We start from the raw sequence: 12,236 nt of genomic DNA, 5'->3' as shown, positions 1-12,236 counted from the left end.
AAAAAATGTATAAAATTTGTAAAAAAAATTGTATATTTTTTGTATAGGAGATATTTTCAAGGTCAAAATTTTAGAAGACATTATCTAAAAATGAGGAATTAAAGTGATAATTTGCGTTATCCAATAAAAGGAGAGGAAATGTTTTGATTCAGAGCAGAAGATTTGCTTCATGAATCAGAGTTGGGTAACACCGTTAGTTTTTGACCACATCGTGTCAGTAAGACTAAAGCGACTAAAGGTGCTCCACTTTAGTATACTTAAGGGGCTAAATATGCTCAGGATTATATTTAAGGGACCAAAATAGACTTACCCTCTCTTGGCTAAAAACTCTATCATACCTACAAGTCTTCACTCTTTTTCAACAGTACTCAACTATTTTTTTTACTTTTTCTTCATTTACATTGTTGTTAGTTGTATTTACTGACACCACTTGTAACCATCAAACTTGGTAACGCATCATGCTAACAGCATTACTTACTTTCTTTCTTTTTTTAACATTTTCATTTTTTAAATCTTACATCATAATTTATTTATTTATTTATTGCATTGCTGTCCTATTTTGCAATGACAAAGTCTGTATGTATATAAGGCGTGTTTGGTAGGAAGAAAAATAAATTATTTAAAATTATTTTTGTTTCAGTGTCCAATACTCTCACAACAACAACGTCTGGAAAGGTTACAGGTTAGTGTGTACGCATACGTTATCTCTCTTCAAAAATTTTAGAACTTGCTCTTTGGGTGACTCGAATTCAAAACTTTAGGTTAATTTATCCTATCATGTGGTGCTACTATGACTTTAATATTTGAGATTCTTGCATTTTTGTTTTTGTTTTTGTTTTTGTTTTCGTTCCCACTACCTGAGCAGCCGTCCTCACACCAAAACAGAAAAGGAAAATGAGAAAAAAGGGAAGGCATAGTTTACTTTCTCAGCATTGGCTCTGAATTAATCACTAGAACTAGTATCTGGGCAATGGAAAGCAAGAGTTCCGGAGGCGGAGAAGGAAAGGTTGTATGTGTAACAGGGGCCTCTGGTTTCATAGCTTCATGGCTTGTTAAGATGCTACTTCAACGTGGTTACACTGTCAATGCCACTGTTCGCAACCTCAGTCAGCTCTCTCTCTCTCTCTCTCTTGATTCTCTCTATGTTTTTTGATTTCTTTTGCAGTGGTATTTTTGCGTATCAGTTCAACGTTATATACTTTTGAGCTTGTTTATTCTATTTGATTTCTGGATTGATTTTATTTTATTGGTCAACGTGTGTACCAAGGTCCAAAAGCTTCTCCTATTATTCATGTTGCGCACTATCTGATTCCAAGATTTAGATGAAGTTAATATACTTCAGCAGCTCGCGCGATGTATATTTCTTTTCCTAATTCATAGTAAAAGTTATGAGAAGCTATAACGGCTAATAGGCAGAGGCGAATCAAGAATTTAAAGTTTATGGGTTCCTACAGCGACCTTAAATAAATATACAATAAGTAAATGGGTTCACAATTAAATATTTATGGATATTTAGTGGATTTTGTAATATATATACATGGTATATCCAAAAGCTACTGGGTTTCCGGGAACCCACACGTAATAGGCTGGATCCGCCCCTGCTAATAGGGAAGTTATTCTTTTTATATATAGATGGTAGAACTAGAATAGGACTGGCCAAGGGACATATATAGTGTTTAAGGCTATTGCCAATGGGTTCATTCAAAACCAATTGCTTTGGCTCAAACTCTGCTGTATATATGTTAAAATTTTCACTAAATAAGCACAAATGATATATTTCAATAGAGGACTCTGATATCTATCATCAGAAAATAGAGTTAATTTCACGTATAGTCATTGAGTTTTATCTACTACTCCCTCCGTTTCAATTTATGTGAACTTATTTGACTGGACACGGAGTTTAAGAAAGAAATGAAGACTTTTAAAACTTGTGGTTCTAAACAAGTCATAACATTTGTGTGACTATAATTCTTTTGAAACTTGTGGTGTGAAACATGCCAGAGTATTTGTGTGGCTCTAAAAGCTTCTCACTGAGGGTAAAATTAAAAGTTTAAGTTAAATTGTTTCTAAATTTAGAAAGGGATAATTTTTTTTGGTACGGACCAAAAAGGAAATAGGTTCACATAAACGAGATCGGGAGAGTATAATAGTAAAATTACAAATATATGTTTTGTCGCGTTAAAAATAACTTAACTTTACCTAGTATTACAGTAGACTCACAAATTTGCTTCTTGTCATGTTGAAGTATAATATTAAAGTCACTGAGATTGTAAGCTATTGATTTGATTGACTTTTAGAAATGTTATGTACATTCAGTTCTTGTTTTAGTCAAATCGAAATGGTGGTTTCACATACATTTCATAGTCAGGACAGAATACAAATTCTGCAATAGTTTTATGAGATCATGGGCTCAGCTGTTGCTATTAATTCTATGAATGTTTAAGAGTGTTTCCTTCCTCTAAAATATTAGTTATAAACACGCAGAGGATGCGAGTAAAGTGGATCACCTGTTAGGCCTTGACGGAGCTAAAGAGAGGCTGCATCTTTTCAAAGCTGAGTTACTTGGTGAGCATTCGTTTGATCCTGCCGTTGATGGTTGTGAAGGTGTCTTTCATACAGCATCACCTGTTTCTCTCACAGCTAAATCCAAGGTCAGAAACCTACTTTCTTGCAGTCTTCGACTAGATCACTGTACTAATGTCTTTGGTTCGTGCTAGAGGTGACAAATGGATTTTGTTGGGTCAAAATGAGTCAATTCAATAAGGGAGTTATGACCCAACTTATCCAAAACTTGCTTGTGTCAAATTAGGTCGTGTCAAGATGTGTCAAATAACAGGTCATCATAACCCAACCTACCTAATATGACCCAACATCAACTCCTTTTTCATTTTGCTTTTTGAAAAAGAAAAAAAAAGACGTGAAAGCTAATGTATTTTTCTTAAATTATTAGCTAAATTCTTTCGAATCTACTTAGTCCCCAATCTGCAAATTTGGCTTTGTATGTTTGGGGTTTTGGTTGCATTTTGACCAGTTGGTTTATAATATTTGACACGTTTTGACTCAAAAGTATATATATGATGAATCATTTCAAGTTCAACTTTTGTCGAGTTAAGTAAACAAATGGATGATCCAACCTGTTTAAACTTGGCTGGGTTGGATGAATTACTATAACAAAGGAGTTACTCTTGTCGCTTCCAAATACTGTTGTATGTCTTCTATGAAGGAAAATAGCATTTGTTACATATGGTTTGATATGGATTTGTGCTTTACTTTAAGCAACAAAATACTAAAGTGAATGCACATGACAACTTTACTATTTCATTTGAAAGATGAAGATAATAAATTTGAAAGCCTTTTGGATCTTAAACAATGGTGTAGCTTCCTTTGATTTTTCTGTTTCAGACATTTTCCGAATAGTTCTTACATTTGCCCATCAAAACACTAGAACTCTATCAAAAATGTCAAGAGATATCTTTAAGGAGGAACATGTGCTTGCAGCTTCGATTTTGCAGTTAAATAGATTTGTGGATGCTTTAATTGCATACTAATAAAATATTCTCTTTCTCCATCTTTAAGGAGGAACTTGTAGACCCTGCTGTGAGCGGAACATTAAACGTCCTTAGGTCATGTACCAAATCAACATCTGTTAGAAGAGTGGTCATAACCTCTTCTACCGCTTCTGTTATTTGCAATAAAAACATGTCAACCCCTGGAGCTGTAGCTGATGAGACTTGGTATTCAGATGCAGAACTCTGTGAGGAAAGAAAGGTACCATGTGGTCTATACATTGGTAGTTCTTTTCAATTGATGAGTCTTATCCGTTGATTAATGTAGTAAGAGGTTTGAATATGACTGTCTTTCTCGGAGTTGCATTGGAAGTTGATTTGGTTGTTTGTGCCCTTTTCTCAAATGATCTCTTCCACATCTTTTGTTATTGTGGGAAAAAGTCCAAATTTATACCTCAACTATAGAAATATCTTAATTTGATCCTTTGTTATACTTGTGACAAATTGTCTCGTATTATTTACCCTTCACATTTGTCCTTACATGTGTACGTGCTATCTTGACCTAATCTGCGTTTTACGCTGACTTAATTAGCGTTATCTGTCTTGAGATGCTAAGATAACTATTACATTTAGTCCATGTTGTTGTCTTTTAAGGTTTTTGTACACACATTAAGAAACATCTAATAGCCTTAATCATATGAATATTTGTCTAAACTACCTTTTATCTCTTTCCTAAACGTCTCAGTTTTAAGGTAGTATTATATGCTCCATTTGGTAGATGGATTTGAGAAAGTAATAGAAGATATCAGCATTCTCTTCACAATTGGCTTATTTTGAAGGTCTACTTGTTTGCAGGAATGGTATCAACTCTCCAAAACCTTGGCTGAGGAAGCTGCTTGGAAATTTGCAAAGGAGAATGGGTTGGACTTGGTTACACTTCATCCAGGTCTAGTCATCGGTCCACTTCTGCAGCCTACGCTCAATTTCTCGTGCGAGGCTATAGTGAACTTCATAAAAGAAGGTAAGTTTGTTCAGTGACATTTAACTGGAAACAGCTTTTGTGTCAATATATTTTCTGTTATTTAGTGTTTCCTCGATTCAAAACACAGCTTTCTGCTTCTGAAATAGTTCTCTAACAATTTTGTTTTCTAAGCCCTTAAAGAGTATAATGTGAAGAACCATCATATACAGAAGTAAGATTTTCAGAAAGCCTACTTTCTATTTGTTACTCTGCCACTGATGAATATTTTACGGGAACAATCGTTAACCCTCTTTATTTTATCTCACGCAATATTAACTCTGAACAAAATTCAGATATTTTGCGAATGAAATGTTGAGTTTGGTAAATGCTGCCAAAGTCCCTTCTTAACCTTCCGTCTTCCCTCTGGTTTTCAAGCCTGCAAAAGGCATACCTGGAACTTAACCTTATCTCCTTTGAGGCTTCATCACGATGTTGGGCTAAAATGGCCCAAAGATACTCTTAACATGGTGTGATATTGTCTGCTTTTAGCCAAGCGTGCACGATTTTCCCAAAAGGCCTCACACCATTAAGAGTATCCAATTCCTTATAAGTAGCTTATTTTTTTCCTACTTTCCATGTGGGGCTTTGTTCACACACTACCAACACAGGAGTCATGATATAAAAGCAAAAGGCGCTATGGTTTCACTCAAAATTAGTGGTTAGATAGTTAGATATCGTTTTTCTTTACCATTTGGGCAACATTTTGGAAAAGCTCTTTGGAGTAGTATTTCGAGAAAAAGTGTATGGAAAACAAACTTGTGTAGATAGTCGTGATCTTTTAAGGTTTTGATAAGTAGTGCTTCCAAGAAGTTTCAAAAGCATATGTTCCTGAAAAACTTAACCAAATAAGCTGTTTCAAAACACTTGCAAAGCTTTTCAAAGTTGTGTGGTGAAATAGTATGAAAAATTGCCGGCTCAATTGATATGTAGATGACTCATTTTATTTAGCTACAACTTTTTTTTTTTGGCTTCTCTCCTTGTTTGGCGTTCAAAGTTTGATAATAAATAGTAAGTACTAAAGTTTAACATATATATTGTCTTTGTTTGATGAAGGAAAAGAAGCATGGTCTGGCGGAATATATAGATTTGTCGATGTTAGGGATGTTGCTAATGCACATATACTAGCATTTGAGGTCCCTTCAGCAAATGGAAGATATTGTTTAGTTGGGGTAAATGGATATTCTTCTTTGGTTTTGAAGATTGTACAAAAGCTTTACCCTTCCATCACTCTCCCTGAGAAGTAAGTATTGCCAATATCACTGTTATAATTTTCTTGATACTGAATAGTTTTCATTACCATCTTCTTTTCAGCAAAGAAAAAACATCAATTGATGTGAAGATTCAAAATAGGAGAACAACAAAGGCAGAGGAAATTTAATAAGTTTACAGTTACTGAGTAGTTAAAAGTTTTGAAAAGGATAAACATTACAAGTTTCTGATCCCCTCCTTAACAACTTGAGTGCTCTTTTGACAGTGGTTTACATAAGAGTTGAAATTTCACTCCATTTGTATAAACGATCAAACTACGCGTTTTGAAGAATTCTTATCAACTATCATAGGTTAAATTACATTGTTAGTGTAGAAAATCCTTACACTGTCAGTTCATCTGACTGAAATCCAATAATTATTTGGGATCTCCAACTACTCTTAGAAGTGAAATTGAACATGTTTTGCTTCGTTAAGCTTAAGTGATCTTTTATTTAAGAAAATTTTGTTCTATTTAAAGCAACTTGAGGTCTCATAGTTCTTAAATTGGGATGTAGTTTTGAAGATGGATTACCTCTTATCCCAACCTTCCAAGTATCAAGCGAAAGAGCAAAAAGTTTAGGCGTCAATTTCACATCTCTTGAGTTGAGCGTGAAGGACACTGTTGAAAGCTTGATAGAGAAGAACTTCCTCAAGATTTGAACAAGCAGTAGGTGAATACATTGAAACATTGTTCATCTATTGCCAAATTTAGAGCCTGCTGCTCTTGGAGTTTCCACACATTTTATTGTACTTGGTGTCAAAGGAGCTCCTGGCTCTGGATTTCTCTGATGTTATGTCAATTTACTTACCTGGATTCTACTTGTTGCATGTTGGTTCAACGAGCATATAGAAAGAAGAGTAATCAAATTTATCTTTCCTTCTATAGTAGTGGCTATTATACTGAGATTAGTGGTCATAATTCTTTAGCGAAACTCTTGAGCTTACTGACCCTACTATTTGCATACTAGTAATGGAGTACATGCTAATTTTTTTTTTTTTTTTGGGGGGGGGGGGAGGAAGAGTACATACTAATATCATACTTATTAGCACTGCGCCACAATATACCTACTAATTACACACAATAGGTACTTATCCACCATCGCTTGATAGGAGCATGTAGAGGTCGAAAAATTAGGATACAAGGTTAGTAAGTAGTAAGGCGTATTTCTTTTCCATACCATTAGTATTATTCTCGTAATTTTAATTTACTTTTTCAAAGGCTTTTCACACCTATAAACATAATTTTTCATATACTCAAAAACATATTTACAAACATGAGGTGTATTCTTGTCGCTTCAGCTCTAGCCCATGCTAACAGGAAAGAAGATTTCACCCGAGTGTTAAATTCTTCTGTTAAAAACTTCACCAAATTTCGCCAGTTCATCCCTGAAAAATACATACCAAAAGAATGCCCAGAATCTCATCAAAACTATGTCTTTCAAAGGGGGAGATTGAAATGTGAGGGATAAGACCTCCATCAGAGTTAAAAACTCTGCTTATTCGAGACATGTTCTTGCGAGTTATGAGCCTGTGACAATTTACAAGATTAGTACTCATAAAAATCTCGGGATAAAATGTGAAATTACTGGTTAAAATTTTTATTTCGGTTATAAGCAACCCTAGGATTATTTATACCACAATTGTGGTATTAATTTTATACCATACTTCAGGTGCGATAATTATTTCCAAATTACTAATACTGGGGTAAAACTCAAAATGGCACATTTGCCTTTATTCAAAACTCTTGTCTCAAAGTTTTTTAAGAAAGCAACTTAAAATTTAAAATAAAAGTTTACCCAAGTTTATTTAGTGTAAAATCAAACATTTTACATTATAATACAATATAACTTGTTCACCAACCAAACCAGCCAAGTAAATTAGTTGACTTGTTCACCAACCAAACCAGCCAAGTAAATTAGTTGAATAAGGCTGAAACAAACACAACCATAAGATAAATGGTTTTGATTCTTTTCACGTGGAGACTAATTTGTGAATGCAAACAAGAGCATAATATGTCCAAATTCAATAAACAACAAGCTAACAAAAATACAAGAAATTGTCCCCTTACTATATATGCATTGGTTCTGAATCAGTACTGGAACTAGTATGTGGCAATGGAAAGCAAGAGTACTGGAAAAGGGAAGGTGGTATGTGTGACTGGGGCCTCTGGTTTCATAGCTTCAGCGTGGTTACACTGTCAATGCCACTGTTCGTAACCTCAGTCACTTTTCTCTCTTTAATTTCTCCATATTTGTGTTTGGATTTCTTTTGCAGTGGTATTTAATTATTTCCTCCATACCAAAGACATCCTGAATAGGGTGAAGCAAAACTGGTTGGCTTTAAGGCTAGAACCAAAGGTATGTTATGTATATTAAATTATTAATCAGAAAATGCTATTGTGAGCACCAAATTTTTGACTATATTTAAATTTTTACCACCTTCTACTATGTAATTACTTTTAAAAATTTAATATATATTTGTTTAGCTTTGTTACATTTTTTTTATATAGGGCAAGAATTAAAAATAATTTAAAAGGTCAAATTATTACTATTATTTTTATTTTTTATCTTTATTTTTAAATAAAATAAATTTTAAAAAAACCAAAAAAATTAAATATTTTTTTTTAATTTTTGGATGGGAATAAAATAATAGAAAAATTAAAATGGTGGAATAAAAAAAGTAAAAGTAAAAGTAGGTGGAAATTATTTTTTAAAAAAAGTAAAAGAAAGTGGAAAATTAAAAAAATAAAAGTAAAAGAATATGGAAATTTAAAAAATGAAAAGTAAAAGAAGTTGGAATTAAAAAATAAAAGTAAACGTAGCTGAATTTTTATTTTTTTTTTTAAAAAGTAAAAGAGTAAAAATTAAAAGAAAAAAGAAAAGTAAGATAAGAGGAAATTTAAAAAAAAGAAAAGTAAACTAAGTGAAAAAAAAAAGTAAAAAGTGAGAAATTAAAAATAAATAAATAAATAAAGGAAAGTGGGGAATTATTTTTTTTTTTTTAAAAAGAAGAAAAATGAAAAGTGGGAATTCTTTTTAATTAAAAAATAATAAAATAATTAAAACAAATCTGAAAAAAATCCGATTTTTTTTCTATAAATAGAAGAGAAATGTGAGGAGAGAGGGAGAGGGAGAAGGAGAAAAAAAGAAGGGAGGAGGGAATTGAGAGAAATTATTTTTTCTTCTTCTGCGCTAAGGGAATTTCTACTTGTGTCATTCTTTCTTCGTCTTTCTTTCAAACAATCCAGCAAGTCATCACCCAAAACCCAACAAAAATACTTCATAACATCTTTTTTTACACGAGTCAATAGTCGAGGTCGAGGATTCAGTTGGAGCTCTGTTCACTAGGTTTGATGTTATTCGTCGCTTATGCTTGTTCGACGTTCGTCTGAGTTATTGTACCTGTTCTTGGAGACTCATTTAATTAAAAATTTTGCATTAAAGGTTTATTCTTCCCTTTGTTCTTTTTATCTTATTTCATATGATTTTATTTATTTGCCTTTAAATTTTATAAATAATAATGTAAGTTAGTCCTTAAATGCTATATGCTTAATCATGTTTTTGGAAATATGGTATTCAAACTTGCTTTAAAGTTGGAAAGATTTGGACCCTAATGAGTTTAGGCTTCAATTGCTGGGTTGTAGGGTATTGGTATATGATGGTTTATTTATTCAGATATCTAAAATCATACACTTCTTCCACAAGTAATTCCATAATTCATGGCCTTCACAATAATCTCAAACTTAGGAAAGAAACAAATCATGAATGTGCTAGAATGCTTTAGGCGTGCTCATAATTAATTAAATCATCGTGATTATGTATACATTCGCATGACATAATTACGATTCCCAAAACTAAAATCAAGGTATGCGTTCGCGCAGCTTTGGGCGAAACAACCTTAAATATAATAAAAATGCTATTAATTGTGTGCACATACACGTGACATGATTTTGGCACAATAAACAAAACGAATTCACACACGTGATTCGTTTCAAAGACAATTCTATATTTTAATATAAAAGCGGACAGATAAAACATGAAAACCAATAAATCACAGTTTATCTAAAATTAATTCAAGCCAAGTTGTAGTCAATAAAGCGACAGTGCTAGAACCACGGGACTCGGGGAATGCCTTACACCTTCTCCCCGGTCAATAGAATTCCTTATCCGGACTTTATTTTCGCAGACCAATAATAATAGAGTCAAACATTCCTTTGACTAGGGATTCAAATAAAAGGTGACTTGGAACACCAAAAATCAATTCCAAGTGGCGACTCTGTAAATAAAATAATCCCTACTCAAATTTGTCACTTTAATTTAAAAAACTCGTTAACCCACAATAATAACACACATATTCTTTTGGGGTAGAAAATGGGTGTGACAACTCTGGCGACTCTGCTGGGGAACTCTCAAGAATTCGAGCTTGTATATTGACTTTATTATTTTTGCATATATTGTGATTTATTTGGGTATAATGTGCTACTTGTCCACTTTTTACCTCTTTAGTATTGTTGAACTGTACATATAAACTGTATCCTTTTTCGTACCCCTCTGATTCTTCTAATAGTTAGTTATGTTGTGTTTGCCTACCAGTATCACAAAATTTCTGTCTTGAGGTAAAGCCAGTTAGTCTACCAGCTTCTGGTGAAGGATTCAGTCACACATGTTTAGGCGGGAGAGCCGTTAGCTAGCCAGTGTTGTTCTACTACTGGTGCTTGACACTCCTCGGCTCGGATTGTCCGCCCGGGTAAGCCAGGTCTAGATATCATCTCCTTTAGAATTTGAAAACTTAGAAGAACAAGCCACAAGCAATGAATATCCCTAGTAGGCTACGCTTTATTTGCACCATGTGCATTAGACTTAGTGGGACTCGGCACAGAGGATGGGCCCGTCTAAGACATGTACCAATTTTTTATACGAGCATGTTCATTTTCTGTGCTATATGTAACATTACTTGGTAGGCTTTACTCAAATGTTGACCGGCTTTAGGATAGATTGATTGAACAGAGGAGAGAGAAAGAGAATATTTCCTCCACGTTTTCATAAAGTTTCCATTTTTTTAAAAACAAAGTTTTGAAGGGTTCTAATGGGTAAAATCACAATTTTCAAAATATTTTTATTTATTAATTTTGACTGAATTACGCGGGCCTGATTCTCACCGGGATGTGAGATACGTAGGCAAACCTCATCGGTTTCGGCCCCCAATTTTCAAAAATCCAAACAAATATTTTTCTTTAATTCCTTCTTTAAAAGTCTTTCTTTGAGACGTCAAATCCAAAAATCAAAAAATATTTTCTTCCTTTTAAAAAAAAAATAAATCTTTCTCCCTAAATTCAAAAAAAAATATTCAAGATCCAAAAAACAAATATTTTCTGTCTTTTTAAATTTACAAAAAAAAAATCCAAAATATTTTCTTTCTTTTTTAAAAAAGTTTTTCTTCGGAAGATTCAAAAAAAAAATCCAAAAAAAAAAAAATCCAAAATATTTTTCTTGTTATGAGCTTTTATGGGATGATTTGTATGAGTAAAAACAAAAAGAGTTAGTTTATTTACTTTATTTCCAGATTTGACTGAACTACGCGGGTCTGATTCTCACCGGATGTGAGATACGTAGCCAAACCTCATCGGTTCCGGCCCCAATTTTCAAAAAAAAGGAAAATTCAAAAATAGTTTCCCTTTCCTTGATTCCCTCTCTAGAATTCTTTCCTTAGAAAATCCAGAAAAAAAAAAAATCCAAAAATATTTTTCTTCTTTTCTGAAGTCTTTCATTCGAAAAAAAAAGAACAAAAATAATTTTCAAATCAAAATCCAAAATATTTTCTTCCCTCTTTAGAATTCTTTATTTTTTTAAAAAAAATCAAAATTCCATAAAAATAAAAATAAAAACTCAAAAATATATATTTAAAAGTCTTTATATAAAAAAAAAAGAAAAAAAAAGAAAAATGGGTCAGTCTATTCCCGATCTCCCTAAACTACGTAATGATCTGATTCATGCGGCGACATGATACGTAGGCAATCCCCAAAAGGTTCGATCAAAATATTTTTCAACGATTCTAAGATGAGGGATCAAAATGAGGCGTGAGTGAAAAACAAATGGTGATAATGTTAGGAGCGTGGCATATTACGTGTGATTCATATCTATAAAATGCCTAATCCTAACACGTTTGTTGTCTCTTATATAGTAAGCTTAAGGTGGTTGGTTTTATGGTGAAACTGGCAACACATCATTACTTCACCATATCAAAGGGAACAATAGTAATGGATAACAATGATGAAATCGAGTTGGTCAGTGACAATCCCCAGGGTCCGTCAGTTGAGCAAGAGTCGGAGGAAGTAAGAAAATTGAGACAACAACTGTCTGATGTATATCAAGCTTGGGTTTTCGGTCAGCCTCCACCCCAGGATCCCTCAGAGGGAACTTTCACCGTACCCCGGGCTACTCAACCACCGCTCCATGTAGTGA

General features: G+C 33.3%; 1 protein-coding gene across 1 annotated transcript; it reads left to right on the top strand.

The window, feature by feature from the left end:
* The first annotated feature begins 970 nt into the window (after positions 1 to 970).
* On the top strand, positions 971 to 6,658 carry LOC104104870 (phenylacetaldehyde reductase-like). Its single transcript, XM_033658348.2, has 6 exons — positions 971 to 1,106; positions 2,485 to 2,651; positions 3,577 to 3,768; positions 4,362 to 4,527; positions 5,581 to 5,767; positions 6,291 to 6,658. Exons 1-6 carry the CDS (start codon positions 971 to 973, stop codon positions 6,433 to 6,435), a joined length of 993 nt encoding a protein of 330 aa, XP_033514239.1. The 3' UTR covers positions 6,436 to 6,658.
* The last annotated feature ends 5,578 nt before the right edge of the window (positions 6,659 to 12,236 follow it).

This window comes from Nicotiana tomentosiformis, chromosome 1 (genome assembly GCF_000390325.3).
Source record: "Nicotiana tomentosiformis chromosome 1, ASM39032v3, whole genome shotgun sequence".
Classification (NCBI taxonomy): Eukaryota; Viridiplantae; Streptophyta; class Magnoliopsida; order Solanales; family Solanaceae; genus Nicotiana; species Nicotiana tomentosiformis.
Note: the sequence above shows the minus strand (reverse complement) of the source record. Positions and strands in the feature narration are given on the sequence as shown.